The sequence below is a fragment of the Anabrus simplex genome, chromosome 1 (assembly GCF_040414725.1).
Source record: "Anabrus simplex isolate iqAnaSimp1 chromosome 1, ASM4041472v1, whole genome shotgun sequence".
In the NCBI taxonomy this organism is placed as follows: domain Eukaryota; kingdom Metazoa; phylum Arthropoda; class Insecta; order Orthoptera; family Tettigoniidae; genus Anabrus; species Anabrus simplex.
In genome coordinates, this window is record NC_090265.1 from 256,987,487 (window position 1) to 257,011,154 (window position 23,668).

Consider the following 23,668-nt stretch of genomic DNA (forward strand, 5'->3'; position numbering starts at 1 on the left):
AGTTATCTTATTAGCTTTAATTTTCTTCCACTTCTTTTATCATTAGTTGACTTTTTCATTGCTCTTACATTTTTTTTCAAAGTTTGCATTGTGCTACTCTATTGTAAACATATTTCTCGCTGGGAACTGTGTAATTTGGCATCTCGCCATTTTGGTTTTCTAAATTAATTAATTAATTAATTAATCCATTCATTCATTAACTCATTAATACCATCTATCATGGATCAGTGAGGATTTTGCTGAGTGAAGTTGCATTGTGAAGAGCACAATATATGACTTCTGCATGAGGCTCCCCTCAACTCAATGACATGTAGTGGTGCTGCAAAATCCACACATATGACTGCAAATAGTACACAGACTGCTGGCAAAGGAAGTTTGATCTCGTTACGTTGCTGGCTCCTTGTGATCTTAGACAGTAGGTACATGTCGATGACCTTCTCTGAATTATTCATGTTGTACAAAGAGAACTGACTCCAAGGTGGTGTGGCCGTATGTGGGTCTGCAGGATCAGCAGCTTAGTGAAGTGGTGTGCGCTGTCGAGTAGCAGGGGATGTTTCTGCTGTCTCAGTGGATCTGCACGTTGGAGGTGGCCTCTCAGTTGAATAATGAAGATGTTGTAAGAGTATACTAACAGTATGTTGGACAATCAAGAAGGAGTTTGGAAATCAATTACAAAGAACACATGAATGCGGTAAAACATAGGAGATACTCAACAATGAGTGAACTCATGCATGAGAGTAATCATAAATTTATAGATATAAAAAAAATGACATGGGTGTCCTCTGCACAGCTCAAAAAGGTAAATATATGGATAATTTACGCAGAAGGGCTGCAGATCTATTGGGTGCAGAAATGAAATAATTAATTAATTAAAATTAATCATTGAATGAAGAAAATTTGTTATTTAAATTTGCAAGTACATACATAGGAAAGAAAAGCAGAAAGAAAATTAAACAATGAAGGAACATTTTAGTCCATGTCCCATTTTTTGTAGCCCTTCCCCACCTCTTTTGCCTCCTATCTTCATGTCCTTGGTACCCAGTAGTGGTTAGGTCAAAGCCCCCCCCCCCCTTTTCCAACCTTCTTCCCCTTCTCTACCATTACAGGTAGGCAAGGTCATATTTGTTTTGAATTACGGATGAGCTGTTGTTGAAATGGTTCTAGTTTGACAAGTATACAAGAAGCCACCCAGTAAATCTGTCTTTATTTTTAGTCTAGTCTTCTTTTTATTTTCTTATAGTTGTGGAACTGATTTGGTTTTCGAATTTGTAGGGTAACAAAGGAGTGAGTTACAACAAAACTAGCTCACATGTTCTGTGAGAATGAAAAGCAAGATCACATCAATTCACGAGTCAAGGTTGGCTGTGTGTATTTGAGTTTTGATTTGTAAACAAGCAGCTACAACAGTACGGTAAGTCCATTTATTAATTTTACTTTAATCTCCAATTTAAAGAGCTTTGTTTCATGTATTTTGCAAATAAGACTTGGATTTTCATTTTTTTTTTAATAATGTAATGGAAAGCTTAAGCACAACCTGGCTCAAAATTTGTATTTCAACAGACAAGGAGTACAGAAGAAGCTGTAATGTAAATTTTAAGTTTTTTGGTGCACAGATGGTTTTTAGAGACTCACAGACTGTTCAGAATATTTTAAGAAGAAGAGATGTTTTGTATATAATTTCAAAGATTTTATTTAAGATTGACAATTCTTGTATTATTAATTTATAATGTATTTGATAGTATATACTGTAGTTAGTTGTAATTTAATCAAGTCCGCAGATTATTTGGTGAACCTTTCACGCTGATGAAGAGAATTAATATGGTTCTCGAAACATGTATGACAGGTTAATTAATATGGATTCAATATGTTTTTATTATTATTGACAAGGTGGACACATAACATTACCAGTGATTTTTCAGTGTTGTGATTATTAAATAAAAGTCAATATGAACCAAAATAAACCATAATGTCTAAATAATAAATTCACATGAGATTGTTTGTCTATTTTGCAAATGTGGTTCATGCTGACATTTCTGACTGTAGTTCCTGTCTTGTTTCAATTCAGAGTCCAACCCAACTTAGAAGGGAGGAATATCACCGTGTCTGAGAAGCGCATTGCCTAGTCATCAAGAATAACTTTCCAGTATTGATCTCCACCAACGAAAAGTTGTATTGTAAGATCATTATCGTCATCTTTGGAATCAGCAAGCTTAAATTTTCTTAATTCAAGACAGGGACTGGACGTCATGCAGAACATCCAGATGGGGTGAGTAGACGTATTCGCTCTCGAATGCAGAAATAGGCAGAGTGTTCTTCATCCATACTCCAGTGATGTTGAACTCAATAAGTCTGCAAGCTGAAGATGTGTGATGAGTTGACTAAAATCCAGCAACTGTCAAATCCTTGTTTCCCACAACATCTACCAGGTTTCTGTTTTTGAAGCTTGATTGACTCCAGCATCCAAAATGCAGCATGTACAGTATGTTTTTCAAGACCAGTTGGCCCTGTGACTTCATGTCTTTCGAAATACACAGAATTCAGTGGGCCACATCTTTGCTCTCCTTTTCATCCATTCCGAATTTGTGCTTACATGTAGTGTTGCGACCATTGTAGTGAAAGGATCTGGTGGAATGAAATCTCCCCTTATTTTCTACCTTCTCCCTTGGGAATTCTATTATTGGTGATATGATCCTCAAGAATACTCTCTCTTTTGGAATAAATTATCCAACTGTGTACAATTTCATGAGAGAATGCTCATAGAATTTTCAGGGCTAACATCTGCCCATAAGGATCTTCTAAAGCTCATAAGGCTTGTATACGTTGATTGTACTAACTTGATGTAGATGGTGTTTAAAGCAACAGGAATGTTATCTGAATGTGGTTGCAATCTTTCAAGATAATTGAGATGGGGTTGAGTAATGTGGTTCCATTTAACCAGGTTTTTCAGCTCATCTTCCAGACACCCATGAAGGAAGACATGTTTGATGATGCAAGCAAGGGATTGGTTGTTATTGACGGATGACTGAATTATTCCCAGAAATGTGCCCACTTCTCAACGTTACATGCAAATTATTCTAATTTTATGGCAGGCAGTTTTATCATGTGTGTGACAGGTGTTGGAACTGGAGTTGCTGGTGTGACAGATATGTCATGTGATGGATGGATATTCATGCCGGCGATTTTTGTAGATTTCTGCTTTTCGATGCCCTGTGATGCTTTTAAAATTGCTCTCTTTGCAGTGTCTAAGTATTCTTCACACTTCTCACCATGGTCTTATATTTTACATCCATCAAAAATTCCTGTATGTCATCATCAAGGGCAGTGAGACGATGTAAACTATTGTGAAGTCTGATGCACTTTATATTCATTTACTGGGATGAATGTTATGCTATTTCTTTATGCTGTACTGAATTTGGTCATAGTTGTTCTTTCCATCTTTCATTTTCCTTTGAAAGGGAGCATCTGTTTGGTGCTCACCATGGCAGTAGTGATTGCTGAGTTGTCTTGCTTTTATCAGCCATGAATCAAAATTAGCAGCAACAGCCAGAAGGGACTAACAAAGGGTCTTAACAAAGGCTGTAACAACTGGAGGCTAGGTACCTGATGACTAAGTAGCTCATCCCCACGATAGAATGGTGTGCTGTAGTTTGAATTATTACCAGTCACCAACAGATAGCAACACCAGTCACGCACTTGTGTGCAGCAGTAGTTACTATACAACAAAGGCTACCATTGAGGTTTATTGTTTGGCAGATGCAGAGTGGCTCTCAGCCCACAAGTGGCCACAGCTGATCCATGGTCCAACAGCTCTGCTCTATGATGGCCAACCAAGCAGAGGAGGGATGGCCATGGCTCTACCATGGCTCTACGCCTCTGTATTCGGGAGACGGAAAAGGGCTGGACCCCACCGTTGGCTGTCCTGAGAATGGTTTTCCATTCTCCTGCACTAAGGTGAATGCCAGGACAGTTCCTAGTATACGCCACGGCCGCCAACCCCCCCCCCCCCCCCACCTTCTCTGAGCATCACTTCACCGTAACAAATCTCCCGGCCTGAGAGACGTTGTTACCGTCTAAGAGGCCTGCCTCCCCCTTCAGGGGCGGAATGAAAAAATATTAGTAGTAGCAGTACTTCATTGAGATAATCACATAAACAGGATTTTAAATAAGGTTACAGATCTTTTCATATGGTTATGAGGGTGTTCAGGGTTGTAGTAAGGATGTAAAGGAGAGGGCATACAGGTCACTGGTAAGACCCCATTTACAGTATGATTCTAGTGTATGGGAATCCTTGTTTATTCGAGAACTGGTAATGATCTACAAGAAAGCAGCACGATTTGTTCTGGGTGGCTTCCGACAAAAGAGTAGTGTTACAAAATGTTGCAAACTTTAGACTGGGAAGACTTAAGAGTAAGGAGAATAACAGTATGTCTAAGTGGAATGTTCCAAGCTGTCAGTGGAGAGATGGTTTTGAATGACATCAGTAGATGAATGAGCTTGAGTGGAGTTTTTAAAATTAGGAATGATCATGGTATGAAGATAAAGTTGAAATTTAAGAGGACAAACAGGGGCAAATACTTGTTTATAGGAAAAGGAAATAGTAATAGTAATAATTTATGAAGGGATATGATCAGTATATTTCTAACTCCTTTAAAATTATTTTTTTAAATAAGTAAGCAACTGATAGGGATTCAGCCACTTGCATGACAGCCCTAAATGCAGATTTGTGGTGATTGATTGATTGATTGATTGATTGATTGATTGATTGATTGATTGATTGATTGATTGATTGATTGATTGATTGATTGATTGATTGATTGATTGATTGATTGATTGATTGATTGATTGATTGATTGATTTCTATTCAAGAATGTGTCAAAGTGTTGGACTGTTCTACTTGGCCAGAGAGTTCTGGGTTACTTATGGTGAGACAGAAATAAAGTCATTTAGTTGATTTGGGCTTCCTGATAGACAAATCATTTAAGGTTTCTGGAGTTTTCTAAGGACAAAGAAGTTTCTTTATCTCTTTTTCCATTTGTGAACACTGTGAAGAGTATCTCCACATCCACCAGTGAGTGTAAGTGTGGATTTTTCCAAATGAATCTGATTTTCACACCTACTAGAGCTTCACTGCACTTTACTACCGCCAATTTGCTGTTTATGAAGTTGGGTGATCCTCCACCAAAGTTATTTAAACCTATTGTTTTTACAGTATAAATTCCTGCATTTTGAAAGGAAGACTTTCTGCAGCTTCCATGAAGAGTAAGGAGAGAAAGGCATGATGACTGAAGTACTAATAAACTGATGCCAATTTGGAAGCTGCCATGATGTAAAACAATTTTTATAATATAGACCTGCTAGTAACATTATGATTATTACCACTACCTCCCTCTCTCTTATGAGGAAAACTTGAAATATATGGTCACTGATTAAGCTGAGTCTCAAGCAGGAGTATCCCTAAACTTCTTTATTAGGAAAAGGAGCCCTGGCTGTAGTAATGTCAATTGTTTTATGTCTCTTAAATTTCCATGGGTGTCAGAATTTTTTCCTGCAGGAGTTCTTTAAACTACCTGAAATCAAATATGTGGAGTTATTGCATTAAAATACCCTAAAATGTGACTGATCTGAGCCAGGATTAAACTCACTATCATAAGAACAAAAGGACAATGACTAATTGTCTGCACCACTAAGGTTAGCAAATACTATATATATAACATAAAGTAATATAGGTACAGTATATCTATAAACAAATAAGGAAAGATCACAATATGAAGATAAAGTTGGAATTCAAGAGGACAAACTGGGGCAAATATTCATTTATAGGAAGGGGAGTTAGGGATTGGAATAACTTACCAAGGGAGATGTTCAATAAATTTCCAATTTCTTTGAAATCATTTCGGAAAAGGCTAGGAAAGCAACAGATAGGGAATCTGCCACCTGGGCGACTGCCCTAAATGCAGATCAGTATTGATTGATTGATCGATTGAATGCATTTTCAATTTTATCTTTACTTTAGTTTCTGTCTTAAAGTAAATGTCAGTCTTTAAGCATGTGAATGTACCGGTACCACTGAAATCATTGGTCAAAACATTCCCCTCTGACCATCTAGCCCACATTCTGTATGTATTTAGATTCTGTTCTACAGATATTGATCTGTACTTACCAATAGCTAAAGGTGACTGAAAAGATGCTGAAGTGGACGCACTTCCAAGGAAGGAGACAATCAAAAACACCCAGTAGATATGTGCCGTGAGGGCAGATAGACTCCTTCCCAAGACCAATATTGTGAGTGTTATGAAGAAGACTGGTCGCCGACCAATCCTAGGACACCAATTAATTACTTATATTTACATTTATGCTTTTACAGCCCATAATTGTAGACAAGATAATAAGCTTTTGCCATGTCAGAAAACAAGCTGAAAGTCTATGATTCACAGAAAATGTTGCTCTACATCTTTAGAAGAAAACCTCGTCTGTTCATAAGCAAGACTTCTCTAATAATGAAGGTGTGAATTTAAGAATGCTTTTACAGTTGGTCTGTAGTAAGTGGTACTCTCATTTGTCACTTGATGGTTCAGTGTGCGGTAGCCTTCACTGCAAAATGTAAAAAAATAAGCCCTAAAGCTTATTATAATGTCTACAATTACTTATCAGTTATCTCTGTTTTATTCTTTTGTCCAGTGGTGGATTTGATAGACTGATGGTCAAATATGGAACACATGTCAGTAGATTTATTGGTATTTCAAAGGACCCCATTTCAGTGTAAAATTTTTGCACTCTTAAAATCTGAAGAAAAAGAATGGATGTTAAGCACATAGCTCTATTAATAATGTCTCATATTAGTATCTCCCTATGATAGTAAAATCCAGTTCAGGGTATAAGGCTACTGGAAACCTTCTGTTGGTATCAGTAATAGGCAAATCACATATACACTCAACCGCACAAATATGGCCGTCGCATATGATGAATTTTCTTCAAAATCATCTTGTTTGTAATGGGACAAATATATTGTATCATATCTTCGGCCACCGACTATCCACAGTCTACAAATATCCTTGCATTTCGAGAATGTATAAAATTAAATATTTCACTTATTTATTTAATTTAATTTCCGGGTTGAACCGTGTCGTACTTGTCTGCACATCACGTACAGTTTGCCGACGTTTCGAATACATTGCAGTATTCTTTGTCAAGGCGACTGAAATACCCCTACTCCAGGTAATCAGTCTCCCAGTCGGCTTGACAAAGAATACTGCAATGTATTCGAAACGTCGGCAAACTGTACGTGATGTGCAGACAAGTACAACATGGTTCAACCCGGAAATTAAATTAAATAATTCTTCACACCGTGGAAGCTTCACTTCTAAGATAAATATTTCACTGTTGGCCAACTTTTATGTGGTTGAGTGTACATAGAGACATGGAACAATAAGTATCTTCAAACATCATCATTACGTGTCACCAGTGTTACTTTACAGTGTCGAAAGCTTGAGGTGAGGCATAAAAATGATCGAAAATAGTGTTGGATCCATCGTTTTGGAGGTCTCTGGGATGAACAGTGACACTCCAGATATTTTTTAAAATCCAAGTTTAACCCTCTTTGGCGTAGGGGAGAGAAAGGGTAAAAAATAAAGCGAGCAGAATGATCGACATTATGAATGTATGTGTGTATTTTCCAGCATTGCTGTCAACTAAATTCAGTGCAAATATTATTACTGTCTGTGGAAAATGCTATTGGGGCAAGACACCCCTAGAAACCTCAGGGGAGGGGGTGAAATATAGATATAACTAAAAAGGACCATATTAGTTTCAAACCATAGTTTTCAAGACAACAGGAGCGATTTCTACCAAACTTGGTACACATATGTCTTACTAACAGAAGACTAACCACATGGGGATAAGACACCCCTAGAACCCTTAGGGGGGGGGGGGTAGATATAAAAATCCAAAATAGTGTTGAATCCACAGTTTTCGGGGTCACTGAGATGAATAGTGATACTCTGGATTGAGAAAGGTTAAAAAAGAAATTGTTCAAAATGACGAATATAATGGACTTAGCCTATGTATGTTCCTGTGTAGTTATCAACTAAAATTGATACAAGTATGACATACTATCTGGAGGAAGTACTCTTTGGCATAAGACACCTCTAAAACCACTTGGGGAGGGGATGAAATATATAACTAAAAACAACCAATAACAGTGTCGAATCAATAGTTTTCGGGACTACTGGAGCGATTTCAACCAAACTCGGTACATTTACGACCTACTACCAGGAGACAAACCGCATTTGGTATAACAACCTTAGCACCCCTTGGGGTACGGGTTGGAGGGGGTGAGATATAAAATAGTTTGGAACTCATACTTTTCGGGTCACTGAAATGAATAGTGACACTCCGTATGTCGTTTAAGTCTAAGTTGAGCACCAATCGGCAGCGGGGTGTGAAGGGGTGAAGAAAAGAAAATGTCCAAATGACTGAGATTATGGATGTTTGTGTGAATTAACTGAATGATTGTACGAATGAATGAATAGATAGATGACTACATGCCTGGATGAGCTGCTCATGCATGCTTGAATGATTAAGCGCTCCTCTCTCCCAGTTACGGATAGCCACTAACTGGGGAGGGAGCATGTATACCGGTAATTAAATGAGTGATTGGCATCCGTTATTAACCCTTAACTAACACTCTAGGCCTACCATAATGACACTGAACGTCCGCCCGCGTTGTTACAACTTGCCGGTGAGTCTAGCAATGGATTGTGGCTAATCTGTTGCCCAGACGTTCCCTGCATGGTGCGGTAACTTTTCACTGCCTCTCACTGTATAAAGTGGTTCATAGAGAATGCAAGCACACACTATGTAAAAGAAAAGCACATTGTATACTACATAGGGTTGCCAGATACTCAATTTTCCTGGTTTATTCCTGTTTTTGATAGATTTTAATCTCTGTTTATTGCTTGCACCACATAGCGAATTCTCTGTTTTTTGAATAGGCAGTACCGTCATGGCTCAGCTATGTCCAAGATTATTATATAATCAGTGGTTATCCTTGGTCTATAACCTTTGATTACGTTATGAAATAGTAGGCCTAAGTTTTTGTTACCGGCTTTTATACATGGAAACATATTTCTACCTCTGGTATTTCCTTATCCAATGATCATTTAATTTTATTTGTAGATTTCGGCATGGGATAGGCACAAGGGATGCCATAGGTTTACTGAGAGTTATAGAAGAATGGTAAATAGAGAAGAACAGAAGAATATGTGTAGTCATCTGCTGTATATAGGAAACTGCATGTTATTGTGGTGGAGGATAGTGTTGTGTGTGAGTTGCAGGGATATTGGGGACAATAAAAACACCCAGCCCCCGAGACAAAGGAATAAGCCATTCCCGGCCGGGAATCGAACCCGTGGTCCTCTGAACCAAAGAACACTATGCTGAACATTCAGCCATGGAACCGAACGGTTCGCTTATGATAATGGCAGTAATAGCTGAGAATACTAAGGCACTCCACAAAATGCTTAGAGAACTAAACAAGTGTGAAGAGTATGGAACGAGCATGACTAATAAATAGAAGAAAACGTCATGATACATGGAGGTAAAGGCAAAAAAGTTTCAATCAAAATAGAAGGAGAAAATATTGAGCAAGTGGATAAGTTTTAAATACCTTGGAAGCATTATAACCGCAGAACTCCACTCTATAAAAGCCCAAATTGGCATACCTAAATAAAGCTTCAACAAGAAGAAAAAGCTGTTTCCTGATACGCTAGAGAAAAGTCTGAGGAAGAGACTGGTACTCTTTCATGTATAGAAGAGTATAGCTGTATACCAGCCCTTCTCAAACTTTTTCTGGAGCATAAAATTTCTTGCCGTCCCTCTTTACTCTTAATTCGTCCCCTTCTTCTCACTACTCATTACAGTGCACAAAAATCTGGCTCACGAGAACTTCTGTGAATAATAATAATAATAATAATAATAATAATAATAATAATAATAATAATAATAATAATAATAATAACAACAACAATAAGTATCCTGTACAAGCAAATAAATCTAGTTAAAACCTTTTAAAAATTAATAAATGGTAATAATAAATTGTATGTGTATGTTCAGTCTTCAGCCCTAAGGCTGGTTGGATCCTCAACAGCTCTGCCATCAGCTGTCACAGATGACCTAGGCATCACTGAAGAGGCGTACTAGGGAAATGAGGAGTGATGTAGTTTCCCGTTGCTTTCCTCACCGAGCCAGAAGTTGCTATTACATATCAGTCTGCCAAGTCCACTGAAATGCATACACCAACCGACCCTATGAGCAACATTTTCACACCATTCATAGGAGGACTGGCTGCAGAAGGAATGGCATTACCAGCATCACTCATACCTCAGTCACTTTCATATTGTCAAAGCCAAGGATAAGACAGAGACAGATCTATGAATTGTTTACTCTAGCCCATACCAGAAGACATAGTGCACTGCAAACACTAGGTCCTGCGAGCGAAGGCAAAGTAACTAATATTTAATACAACTTAAAAAGTGCACGTTTATATGTGATCATAAAATAAAATAAAGCATTCTTCGAAGAAAAGAGCAAATTCAGAAACTTCACTGAAAGTAAAACTAAATTGTGCGTACTTAAAGCACACGAAATTTCAATAACTTTTTGGAAAATGATCCTGTAATATTATTACCTAAAGATGGCAGTGAAGACTTAATATTACAACTATGATAACTCGGAAATACCATTGGTGTCTTCGGACAGATCTGGATGTTTTGTACGGAAGAGTCTTGTAAGTTTTACAGGTTTCAAACTATCAATGACTAAACTATCCAAGTAAAAAACACACTGTGGCCGTTCCTACTTATTCACAAGAGTGTCCGTGAAACGTAGTTTTGGATAATCGGGTATTGATATTTGTCCACTTCTGTTTTAATGCTGAACACATTTCTTAACAGACAAAGTAAGGGTCCCCATAGCATGAAAAACGTAAAATTAAGCGATGTCCTCAATTGTGCCGAAAGTTGAAGGGCTAAAGGGCCCAAAAAGATTTCAAATTTTTTGTCTTGGTTAACTCTATCGAACTAAAAAAAACAAATTTTGAAAATCACTTCCGGCCTAAATGCAGTTCCGGAAAAACAGCCTAAATCGCTTGTTTCTTTACTCATTTTATTTTGTATTCAAATCCTAGCCATATTAACTTATTTACATCATTCATTCTGTAACGTGTTACTTGGTTCGATACACTCGGACGTTTTTTTGAATTTTTGAAAAATGTTCACTCCGAATGTAGTTATAGCGCTTGTAGTGGTGCTTGAGTAAAACAATGCATTGACTCACATTAGCGCTCGTAGTGGTGCTTGAGTAAAACAATGCATTGACTCACATTAGCGCTTGTAGTGGTGCTTGAGTAAAACAATGCATTGACTCACATTAGCGCCCGTCGTGGTGCTTGAGTAAAACAATGCATTGACTCACATTAGCGCTTATAGTGGTGCTTGAGTAAAACAATGCATTGACTCACATTAGCGCTCGTAGTGGTGCTTGAGTAAAACAATGCATTGACTCACATTAGCGCCCGTAGTGGTGCTTGAGTAAAATAATGCATTGACTCACATTAGCGCTTGTAGTGGTGCTTGAGTAAAACAATGCATTGACTCACATTAGCGCTCGTAGTGGTGCTTGAGTAAAACAATGCATTGACTCACATTAGCGCCCGTAGTGGTACTTGAGTAAAACAATGCATTGACTCACATTAGCGCCCGTAGTGGTACTTGAGTAAAACAATGCATTGACTCACATTAGCGCCCGTAGTGGTACTTGAGTAAAACAATGCCTTGACTCACATTAGCGCTCGTAGTGGTGCTTGAGTAAAACAATGCATTGACTCACATTAGCGCCCGTAGTGGTACTTGAGTAAAACAATGCATTGACTCACATTAGCGCCCGTAGTGGTGCTTGAGTAAAACAATGCATTGACTCACATTAGCGCTCATAGTGGTGCTTGAGTAAAACAATGCATTGACTCACATTAGCGCTCGTAGTGGTGCTTGAGTAAAACAATGCATTGACTCACATTAGCGCCCGTAGTGGTGCTTGACTAAAACAATGCATTGACTCACATTAGCGCTTGTAGTGGTGCTTGAGTAAAACAATGCATTGACTCACATTAGCGCTCGTAGTGGTGCTTGAGTAAAACAATGCATTGACTCACATTAGCGCCCGTAGTGGTACTTGAGTAAAACACTGCATTGACTCACATTAGCGCCCGTAGTGGTACTTGAGTAAAACAATGCATTGACTCACATTAGCGCCCGTAGTGGTACTTGAGTAAAACAATGCATTGACTCACATTAGCGCTCGTAGTGGTGCTTGAGTAAAACAATGCACTGACTCACATTAGCGCCCGTAGTGGTACTTGAGTAAAACAATGCATTGACACATTAGTGCCCGTAGTGGTACTTGAGTAAAACAATGCATTGACTCACATTAGCGCCCGTAGTGGTGCTTGAGTAAAACAATGCATTGACTCACATTAGCGCTCATAGTGGTGCTTGAGTAAAACAATGCATTGACTCACATTAGCGCCCGTAGTGCTACTTGAGTAAAACAATGCATTGACTCACATTAGCGCTCGTAGTGGTGCTTGAGTAAAACAATGCATTGACTCACATTAGCGCTCGTAGTGGTGTTTGAGTAAAACAATGCATTGACTCACATTAGCGCCCGTAGTGGTACTTGAGTAAAACAATGCATTGACTCACATTAGCGCTCGTAGTGGTGTTTGAGTAAAACAATGCATTGACTCACATTGGCGCCCGTAGTGGTACTTGAGTAAAACAATGCATTGACTCACATTAGCGCTCGTAGTGGTGCTTGAGTAAAACAATGCATTGACTCACATTAGCACTCGTAGTGGTAGAAAAACGGAAACTGCTAATCTAATCGACCGGATAACTATGATTAAGAATAAATAAAAGAAATACATAAAGAATATATTCTAATACTTTCTTATATTTCATTTACCTAAAATTCGTAGCTCGTATCCCTAGGATATTTTCAACATCGAGTTGCTTGCCTGAAGGACTAGAACTGTGGATTTTTGTCAAGTCTTCAGACTCTCGCCATACTTTTGTCCATGCACGATCGCAAACATCTTTACAGTTGCAGGAAGAAGTAATTTCCGGCACCATCGATATACACCCCGGCTTCTCGGGGCATCACAGCGCCACACATCTCACATTTTTGATCGGCCGGATGGCTTCAGCTCTAACTGCCATCCAGCCGAGCCAGTAAAGCATATAGGCCTGACACCAGGAAGGAAGTCGGCCTCCCCAACCATGCTCACCTGCATCATTCCCGATGTGGAACCTACCATCTCAGAAGACGACGTTTGCCTTGCACTCCGATCAGCTAACTTCGACGTCCACGATGTTTACCGGCTGTTGGATGGCTCCAGCTTAACACCGTCATCACAGATTCTCCTCTACCTACCAACGCGGGACGACTGGGAGCGCCTCCTCGCCATCGGAGTCAGTATACATCAACGCTTCTACCTCGTGGAGCCTACTCCTCCACCCATCTTGGCCCAACTCGCTGCAGATCAAACTACTCTGCCCATCGTAAACTCTACTCAACTTCATACCCCATCACCACCTTCATCGCCCTCAGTTTACCTCACCACTACAACTACCACCACCACCACCACCACCACCACCACCACTACTACCACTACGACGTCCACCCATACCCCTTCCTATATTCCCGTCACTACGATCACGACTTGCCACCCCTCATCTACAATGTCATCATCCCTCCCTCTATCCTCGACTCCCACACTACCTAGTCTTCAACAATTCTCCGCCACCCTATTGAATTCGATCGCAGCAGCACCACCATCAACTCTACAATCCTCATCAGACAACGCCGAAGCAGCCGCAGCCACATCGTCAGCACCACCGCCGCCACCTACATATTTCAACGGTATGCCTAGCTGCGTGCTCCGTGGCGTAGACCCCGGCGTCTCTGACCAGGACATACTTCATGCACTTCGAACAACAGGAATCCCCGCCCGAAGTGCGTCGCGGATACCAAACAGCACCTGCCCTACCTACATGGTTCGCCTCCACCTTCCAACGGCAGAAGACGTCCAGCACCTGATCAACACCGGCGCCTATATTTACCGCCATCATTACAGAGTGGAGCCTTCTCGTTCCCCACCCCGACCTGTTCGCCATCCTCCCTCTACTGCCTACCGTCGCCCCCGGCCAGCTCGTCCTACCTTTCAACCTCGTCAAACCGTCTGTCCGCCCCTTTCCTCAACTACTATTTTCACCCAAACCTTTCCAACGCCAGATATCCTTCGAATCCTCACCACTTCCCTTTGTAATCTCACCGCCACCCTCCACCTCCTAACTTTGCATCTCTGCCCTAGAACCCTCAACTAAACATCCCACTTACACACATCTCCTATCATTTCTCACTTCGTTTACCCACCTCCCTTCTCCCTCACATCTACTTGACCCGCCTGCATCTCTTGGCCAGAGAGAGGGCGTAACCCTCTAGGTGGCCCGCCCCACCCCTTCAGGGTGGGGAATGAAAACTTTGGGGGAAAAAGTAATTTCTCACCCAATACTGTGCCACGTCATAGATTTTCGCAATTAAGTAAGATGCCTCTAAAGATACTCTTACCGGGCGAATTGGCCGTGCAGTTAGGGGCGCGCAGCTGTGAGCCTGCATCCGGGAGATAGTGGGTCTCAAACTCCACTGTCGGCAGCCCTAAAGATGGTTTTCCGTGGTTTCCCATTTTCACAGCTAGCAAAATGCTGGGGCTGCACCTTAATTAAGGCCACGGCCGCTTCCTTCCCATTCCTAAGGCTTTCCTATCCCATCGTCGCCATAAGACCTATCTGTGTCGGTGCGACGTAAATCAAGTAACAAAAAAAGGATGCTGTTAGTGATTTATTTTCTAGGAATTTTATATTTATTTTCAAAAGTTACTCGTGACGCTTAAAAATATCGATAGGTTTTCTGACATGCTCTGGATGTTTGCACGGAAGTGTCTTGTTGATGGCTAAACTGTCCAAACAAAGAACCCACTGTGGTCGTGCCTTGTAATTCACAATGTTAGTGAAATTTAGTTTTAGATATCGTTTTGATATTTGTGCATTTCTGGTTTTATCGAGTAATTAACCTTACCGGTGAGAGCAGAAGCAGATGTGGAGGGTGAGCAATAGAAAGGGCGGTAAAAGGGAAACGAGGAAGGGGAAGGAGGAGATACGAGCAAATAGACAACATTAGAAACGGAGGAGTAGGATATTTATGCAGAGGCAAAAACAAAAAAATGGGCACAGAGAGAGAGATACGGAGATCACAGCCGTAACTCGACCTGCCGAAAGGCATAACAACCAAAGACTTTAATATTACTTATCTAGACTCACAGAGCGCGCTGATGCTATGTGGAATATTTAACACTTTCGCGCATCGCCATGTTGCGGGCGCTTCAGCTTCGAATGCATGGGTAGCACGTGATAATGTTTACAGTCCCGTGTATGTTTTCGATTTTAATCATGGTTAGTGGATCTGTTGTAGTATTATATGTGACGGAGTGATAATATATTGTCAAATATTTTCAAGAAATGTGGGAGCTGATACATTACGGTAGTTAAATTAATCGGCAATATTAGGCATAAAGTTAGGCCTTACGTGTGGAATAGAAAGGTATTCACGAATGTAAAATCGTGTACAGCCTTAATTTGTACAGATTGTTATCAGAAGGTATCTGGTGTTTCTTTTCGCATGCGAGTAGAAATTGAACTGTTATAAAATAACTTTAAATTACCATAATCGAGAACTAAACAGGTTATAGGGTGGATGATTCAGAGAGCAGAAGGACACGAAATTTATACATTTTAGGCTTCTTCTTGTTTGCCCTTTTCCAATTCATCGGGGATAATTGCTTAGAACTAAACAGCTGTTCTGGAAAAGACTACGTGATTTTCATACAGACTGTGTAGACCTACCGTTATTACAAATTTGATAAACTTCGGCCTAGAATATGTAAGACATGAATGATAAAGCTTGATATAACGCTTTTAATATTAGGGTAAAGTACTACTTCAAATTATCTGAAAAATGATTTATTAGTACCGTACGTCTTAAGTTCTTAATTTTTTTTACACTTGCTTTATAATAAAAGAATACAATTGTTAATACGCTATTCCACAAAAATTTGACAATGAAAATAAAAATGAAAATCCACAGCCTGTTTCCAGTCATTCGACCGGGTCAGGAATGGAATGACAATATAAAGTCTAAATAAAGCTCATTATAAACCTGTCAGTCCTAGCCTGTATTAGAAAACGCTAATCAAAACAACTGTTTAACTGTGATATTAATCTTCTTGCAAGTGTTTTACATTAAACTTCATTTTTTTCTGGTGTAAATCATGGTGCCCATCTTCGAGAAAAATTAGAATGCACTTTCAATATTTATTTGTGCTCAGATAATGTTAATTCAGGTTGAGTTTGTAAAAACAGTAATGCGGGTATTTAGAAAGATAATATTATGAGGAGGGTTTCACATCTTAAATTATAACTTTCTTACTTAAGCCTAAACGACTCAGAGAAACTCAGACTAACCCTAGACATTTACTTAATTTTAAGATATACACAATAGAGGCAGACTAGCGCCAGTGTAAGGAATGTCAGGCAGCATTTACCTAAGTGAAAATAACATAGAAATGACAATTTAACTTCTACTAATCCAATTACGTTATTTCATATCCAAACCAAACCCCATGGCCTACGAAGCGATCGCTGCTCAGCCTGAAGGCCTGCACGAGGTGTTGTATGGTCAGTACGATGAATCCTCTCGGCCGTTATCTCACCGTCAGATAGTTCCGCAATTGTAATCACTTAGACTGAGTGGAATTCGAACCAGCTCTCAGGTCCATGTAAAAATCTCTGACCTGACCGGGGATTGAATCCCGGGCCACAGGGTAAGAGGTAGACATGCTATCCCTACACAGCGGAGCCGGCATTTCATATTCGTAAAATGATAAGATATGTATCTGATCGTTTTAGAAATATTTCTGCAGTCATGTACACTTTTTAAACAAAATGTTCAGAGAATTGAGTAAAACTTGCTGTAATGACTTATAAAAGAGGAATCATAAGCTATGTGCCTGTCATAGAAAGATTTTATTTCACAGGTTTCCTTTTTGCTGATATTGAAGATTATTGCTATCGGAAATACTGTATTTAATGTGCCCTCCAGTCTGCTAAGAGACAGGCAATTTTTATCTCACGATATGTAATCGTACTTAAGTTGTAGACTGCTGTCATTTGAACATGACTTCGTATTTTCAATAAATCAAAAGTATAGAGCCTAGGTTTCAATTGCATGTATCTGTTCCGAATATTCAAACAAAACAGTTACAACATGACCCTTATATTAAAATGAGCGACATTATCATTTATGAGGTACCCGTAGGCCTGTATACTGTTTTTTCTGTTTTCGGGGACTGAAATTCAAATATGTGTTTATTTATATATTTATTTTTGTAGTAGTGTATTTTTCAGTCTTATTCAGTCTCCTACAGGTTTTTTAATTTTTTTATGTGCGCCACCTATGGGCTATCCATAGGATTTGTGTAGATTGTTCAGTTTTTTACACAGAAGTACCTTTTAATATTACCACAGTCTTGATATGTATATTTAGTGCGTGTGTACACGGTAGTCGGTATAGGCTGTCATTAATTTACTAGGGTGGGTGTTTTCATATGTGCGAAAGTTCATGCATGAATTCTATACGATCTCGTCAAGCTGAGGAGCGCCCGCAACATGGCGGTACGCGCATGGACATGACTTCCCCCGTCATACGCTTCTGCGCAGCCAGCGGTGTGGGGCCTTGATAACAACCCACGGTTACTAGACTAGACGGTAGGGATCACGCGCAGGATCGCTTTGGCTGGCTCCCACCGCCGGGCTGGCACTGTGGGTACACGGCCCATTGTAAGTATGTGTTTCTGTCAATGAAACGTAATGTCTTAAGTCCTTCTTGTGTTTAACGTGGTTAGAACAACCGACAAGAGCACAGCACAGCGTAGAAATTAAACTCCCGCTCTGTAGCAACAGTAAACACCATCAATATTCTAGTGGTTAGGACATTGCGTTGTGTGTGAAAAACTAATAGCGCTCGGCTTGACGTAGCGAACTTGGGTACTGCGTGACGTCAGGAAACGTGGCTTGCTACTGCGAATCCAGTTGATGACCCCTACTGTCTAGTCTAGTAACCGTGAAACAACCTATGATGATGTGATGAAGTACCACGAAGTGAATAGAAACGAGTACGGTAATTCAAACATTTCAAAATGAGTAAAAATTGAGGTCGATCCTTCAAAAACTCATAAAAGAATTAAAATCGAAGAGTGTATCAGTGAAGATGTAGGAATTTAATTCAGTGAGTTAAAACCAACGGCGGATATACCAAATACTGTAGAGACAATACGCGACACTCAGCGAGATATCGAGGGACAGCTATTAGAGCTCTCTCTAGCGGATTGACCTGAGAAAGGGAATGATACTGCATTCGAGGACTTCGACCCACATCCCCTAGCACAACAACGCACACTGACTTCCCTTCCGTCGACATTACTGTTTACTAAATAAACAGAAATTGGAACTAGAAATTCAAATCGCCTTCCTGAAACAAAACAAAACAAACCACCACGTCTCTCATCGCATCTTATTGACTATCGAGAGTCGCTAAAAAGTCGAACTTCTCGTACTCTTGTCAAATACAGTAGAGACAATACGCGACAGCTATTGGAGCTCTCTCTAGCGAGTAGACCTGAAAACTACTCATTCTGTCATAAGAGCACGTGTATTTTTGTGTGAAGTTTTTAGTGCTATTTATGCGTTTTCAGTGAGTTGACATAATTAAATAGTAACGTGTATCATTCCTTGATATCTCCTCTCAACATGAGGGGAAAGGTATGTGCTGTGTTTGGCTGCAGTAACTATGAAGTAGGGATGAATGCGCGGTCTTTCTTCCGTTCCCCTCGTGACATGAACATTTAAGTAATATTGTGTTTGCATATATATTCTTCCAGAGACAAAGAGATTTTTATAGTACTTCATAATCTTCTGACCTGTTCGACCCATATTTTAACTGGCTTAAAATATAATGCGCATATTTTATTGTATAGTGCAGCAGTTAACCTTCAATACCGATGTGTTGTTGTAGGTGTGATCTGTGGCTTTGATTTAATTCAGGAAAATACACATGCATATGTGTGTGGCTGGTTGTGTTCCAAGTTACCCCATTTGGATTGCCATAATGCGTTGTCAAGCACTGAAGAAAATATGGGTGATTTAAGAAATGTACATATTTTGTTGAAACAATATAATGATGCAAATTTGCTTTACCCTAATGTAATGGCATTATGGCAAGTATTGCTTATAGGGAAAGTTTGAATGTTTTTGAGGCTAAATTTATATATTTTCTTTCTGTTAGTAGGCTTCAAGTTAAAAGGAAAATTGTCCAGCTCTTAAATGTAAATTCATTGAATCATGTGCGTAAGGAATGTGCCGATATTTTTGTTGACGAGTGTTTTAATATGATGATCAAAACCAAACCCCATTGCACTACAGCCCTTGAAGGGCCTTGGCCTACCAAGCTACCGCTGCTCAGCCCGAAGGCCTGCAGGTTACGAGGTGTCGTATGGTCAGCACGACGAATCCTCTCGGCCGTTATTCTTGGCTTCCTAGACCTGGGCCGCTATCTCACCGTCAGATAGCTCCTCAATTCTAATCACGTAGGCTGAGTGGACCTCGAACCAGTCTGGTCCAGATAAAAATCTCTGACCTGGCCGGGAATCGAACCCGCGGCCTCCGGGTAAGAGGCAGGCACGCTACCCCTACACCACGGGGCCGGCTTAATATGATGGTACAATGCTCTTAAATGAGAAAACGATAGCTGCAGTCGCTTAAGTGCGGCCAGTATCCAGTATTCGGGAGATAGTAGGTTCGAACCTCACTGTCGGCAGCCCTGAAAATGGTTTTCCGTGGTTTCCCATTTTCACACCAGGCAAATGCTGGGGATGTACCTTAATTAAGGCCACGGCCGCTTCCTTCCCACTCCTAGCCCTTCTCTGTCCCATCGTCGCCATAAGACCTATCTGTGTCGGTGCGACGTAAAGCAACTAGCAAAAACAATGAGAAAAAATCTAGTCGTGAACGTTCAGGCAGGAATTCTAAAGCTGAAACGTAATGCAGTCCATTTCACATCTTGATTATATGTCTAATTTCAGCCTTTAAATAATAACCTGTTAAAGAATATTATTCATTCATTTATCCAGAATTGCTTTAGCAACTTTGAAGTTAATATCTTAGTAACACTTTCTTTCTAGACGTAATTTATTTATCCATTTCCGTATATACATTTCCATTGATATTTGAATTTAGCGCGATTTTTCAGGTCAAGCCACTAGGAGCGCCACTTGCGACTTGTCTCCCATTTTAACAAGGCTAAATCCGGAAGTGTCGCGTATTGTCGGATATACATCGAGTGTTGAAACGGTGTGGAAGAAGGACATACGTATCACGCACGGTGAATGAAGTTAACTGAGCCAGCATTCACAACATGCAGGACATAAATTAAGGGTGAAATCGAATTCGGGAAGTGCAAATAAACTGTCAAACAATCTTGTCATTTCGAGAAATAATAGTTAATTCGGAATGATAACATTACCGCATACGAGTTAGTCTCAATACATCATGCGGTGAAACATAACCTAAGTTACAGGCCTACTAGTCTAGACCATGCCAATAACGTAGCATCATATATTCGGTGATTACTTCCAAAATGTGTTGTTTTACGATTTTTAGATGTTTTTAAATGCTCTGATTATTTTCATTAGCTACAGACGCACCGAATAAAATCGGAAAATGTTTGCTGTCTGAGGTCGTTATTTCTATCCCTTGACTATGAAAGCTGAACTGATGCATTTTATTTAAAGTGCTAATGAAACACCCAGGATAATAACTGATATATCGTTGCAGAGTTAAGATAGGCGTAATCTCAGTGAAAATGATTAATCGTCATATACTGTAGTGCAGACAATGCTCGTATCAACTCTGAAAGGAATAATTCGGTTTACAAGTTGCAACAAGATTTAAATGATGATATACTGATACGACACATCTTAAGACACCCAGGACTTGTGCAGTTGGTTTTTAAAGGAAGTGTAGAGGGTAAGAACGGTAATGGTAGACCAAGGTATGAATATGACAAGCAGATTAGAGCAGATGTAGGATGCAGCAGTTATGTAGAAATGAAAAAGCACAGGATAGGGTGGTATGGAGAGCTACATCAAGCCAGTCTATGGACTGACGATTCAAACAACAACATACTGAGAGAAAATTCTTCAAGTCATAGGCTTATATTCCACAATACTCTCAAGTTTAAAACCTAGTGCTTAAGATTTGAAATCTTTCTTTCAATTTGTCAACTTGAAATGGGCTGGGATCCTGTGACATTAGCCTACTAGATCGCTTCCCTAACTCTAGCAATAACTAACTACTGAGGAAGTGGTGTGAAATCGAAAGCTTATTTACTGAGCATCAACGACTGCCCAAAATTACTTTCAAGAGTAACTGCAAGTGATGACATAAGATCTACTTAATGTTCATAAGCAGTAGTGGAACACAGAGTCCGACTCGTTGGCTGAATGGTCAGCGTACTGGCCTTCAGTTCAGAAAGTCCCGGCTTCAATTCCCGACCGGGTCGGGAAGTTTAATCTTCATGTTTAATGCCAATGGCCCGGGGGCTGGGTGTTCGTGCTGTCCCCAACATCCCTGCAACTCATACACCACACGAAACACTATCCTCCACCACAATAACACGCAGTTACCGGTACCTACACATGGCAGATGCCGCCCACCCTCATCGGAGGGTCTGCCTTACAAGAGCTGCACTCTGCTAGAAATAGCCGCACGAAATTATAACTATTAGTGGAACACAGAAGCAGTTACTAAAGTACTGGTAAAACGTGATTTCTCTACCTTAGGAGCTCATGAAAATTCAGAAAAGAACTAATTATATGTTTTTTGAAGCAGAGCCAGCTCAAAAGACCAGTACTTCTACCACCTAAGCTACTCAGCCTGGCGACATTCGCGTCACGAAGTAAGTTGAAGTCTGAACGTTACTTCCTTGCATGAGCGTCTGATTTATTTTTAAGTAGATCTTTCCACTATTTCTTTTCTTTCCTCTTCGTCGTATTCTTCAAATTCTTGACCATGACACAAAGAGTTTAGCATTTTTTGGTATCGTGGGAAAATTAAGTATTTATAGGTATAGTTTCCAAAGTATACTCCTTTTGCAGATACCCTGGAGGTAATTCAATGTGACTGTATGAAAAATTTTACTGACACTGTATTACCATTTTTGTTGTTTAAAAAGTTATCGGAAAATGACTGCCGAGTTGATTTTATCTCATGCGACTGTCCAGTGATAATAAATAAGCTCAGAATGGCAGAATCCCTTGCGAATGAGCCGAGACCTGGACGACCTAGAGCTCTAAGATATAGAGAATCGTGCAACAAGTGCTCAAGAACTTGCAAGTTAGTGCTCGAGCTCCAGCCGATTACGTTTTGACATCAACGAACAAAGAAATGACACCACATACAGTAAGAAACTGTAGCTATAAAGCTGAAAGTTCGAAATATTTAAATTCATGGTTTGAAACAGCAACGCCAAAGTAAAAACTGAATGTGTCAAACTTGCGTAAAACATAAACATGCACTCTTTCCTAGAAAATATATAACGTAAATAAAATTTATTGTAGACCTGTGTGTAATTATTTGGATCTACAGACCTTAAGAAAGATAATAAGAGAACTTTGAAAAAAAAGGACTTTGAAAACATAGCGTGATTATTCTACTATTTTGTAAATGATAGCTAATACTTACACATCTCCAAGTTGGCCAAAGATAAAAGAACCAACCACATCTCCAGCTCGATTCAAGGCGAAAGTGTTGGAAACGTAGATACTCTTGTCACACACCCAGTCTTCTTGTGAGGGCGCTGTCAAGGTGTACCACGTGCGATCATACTCCCAGCCGTATTGACAACCTAATGAAAGGATCTAAGTAAAACCAGTACGGGATGCATTCATTGAACATTCTGTATTTTAAAATACTAGGATGACAAAAGGCAGTGTGTGTCCGACATTTTTGATTTTGCTATCCTTATCTAATTGGTCCAACAGTTGTACCATAATGAAAATATGAACTCTGATTGGTGGAGAACCAGTATCATAATGAAAATCTGAACTCTGATTGATGGAGAACCTGTATCATAATGAAACTTGAACTATGAAATGAAATGGCATATGGCTTTTAGTGCCGGGAGTGTCCGAGGACATGTTTGGCTCGCCGGGTTCAGGTCTTTCGATTTGACACCCGTAGGTGACCTGCGCGTCGAGATGAGGATGAAATGATGATGAAGACGACACATACACCCAGCCCCAGTGCCAGTGAAATTAACCAATGATGGTTAAAATTCCCGACCCTGCCGGGAATCGAACCCGGGACCCCTGTGACCAAAGGCCAGCACGCTAACCATTTAGCTATGGGGCCGGACAACTTGAACTATAATGAGCCTCATCAAGATT

The 23,668-nt window shown here is 39.9% G+C and overlaps 1 protein-coding gene across 1 annotated transcript in view; it reads right to left on the reverse strand.

The window, feature by feature from the left end:
• The window catches only part of LOC136886553 (organic cation/carnitine transporter 2), a 99,535-nt gene that overhangs the window by 47,968 nt on the left and 27,899 nt on the right, over positions 1-23,668 (reverse strand). The window contains exons 4-5 of the mRNA XM_067159367.2: positions 22,965-23,127; positions 6,161-6,318 (exon numbers count right to left, since the gene is read on the reverse strand). Coding sequence (XP_067015468.2) covers positions 6,161-6,318; positions 22,965-23,127 — 321 coding nt within the window. The remainder of the gene's footprint in view (positions 1-6,160; positions 6,319-22,964; positions 23,128-23,668) is intronic.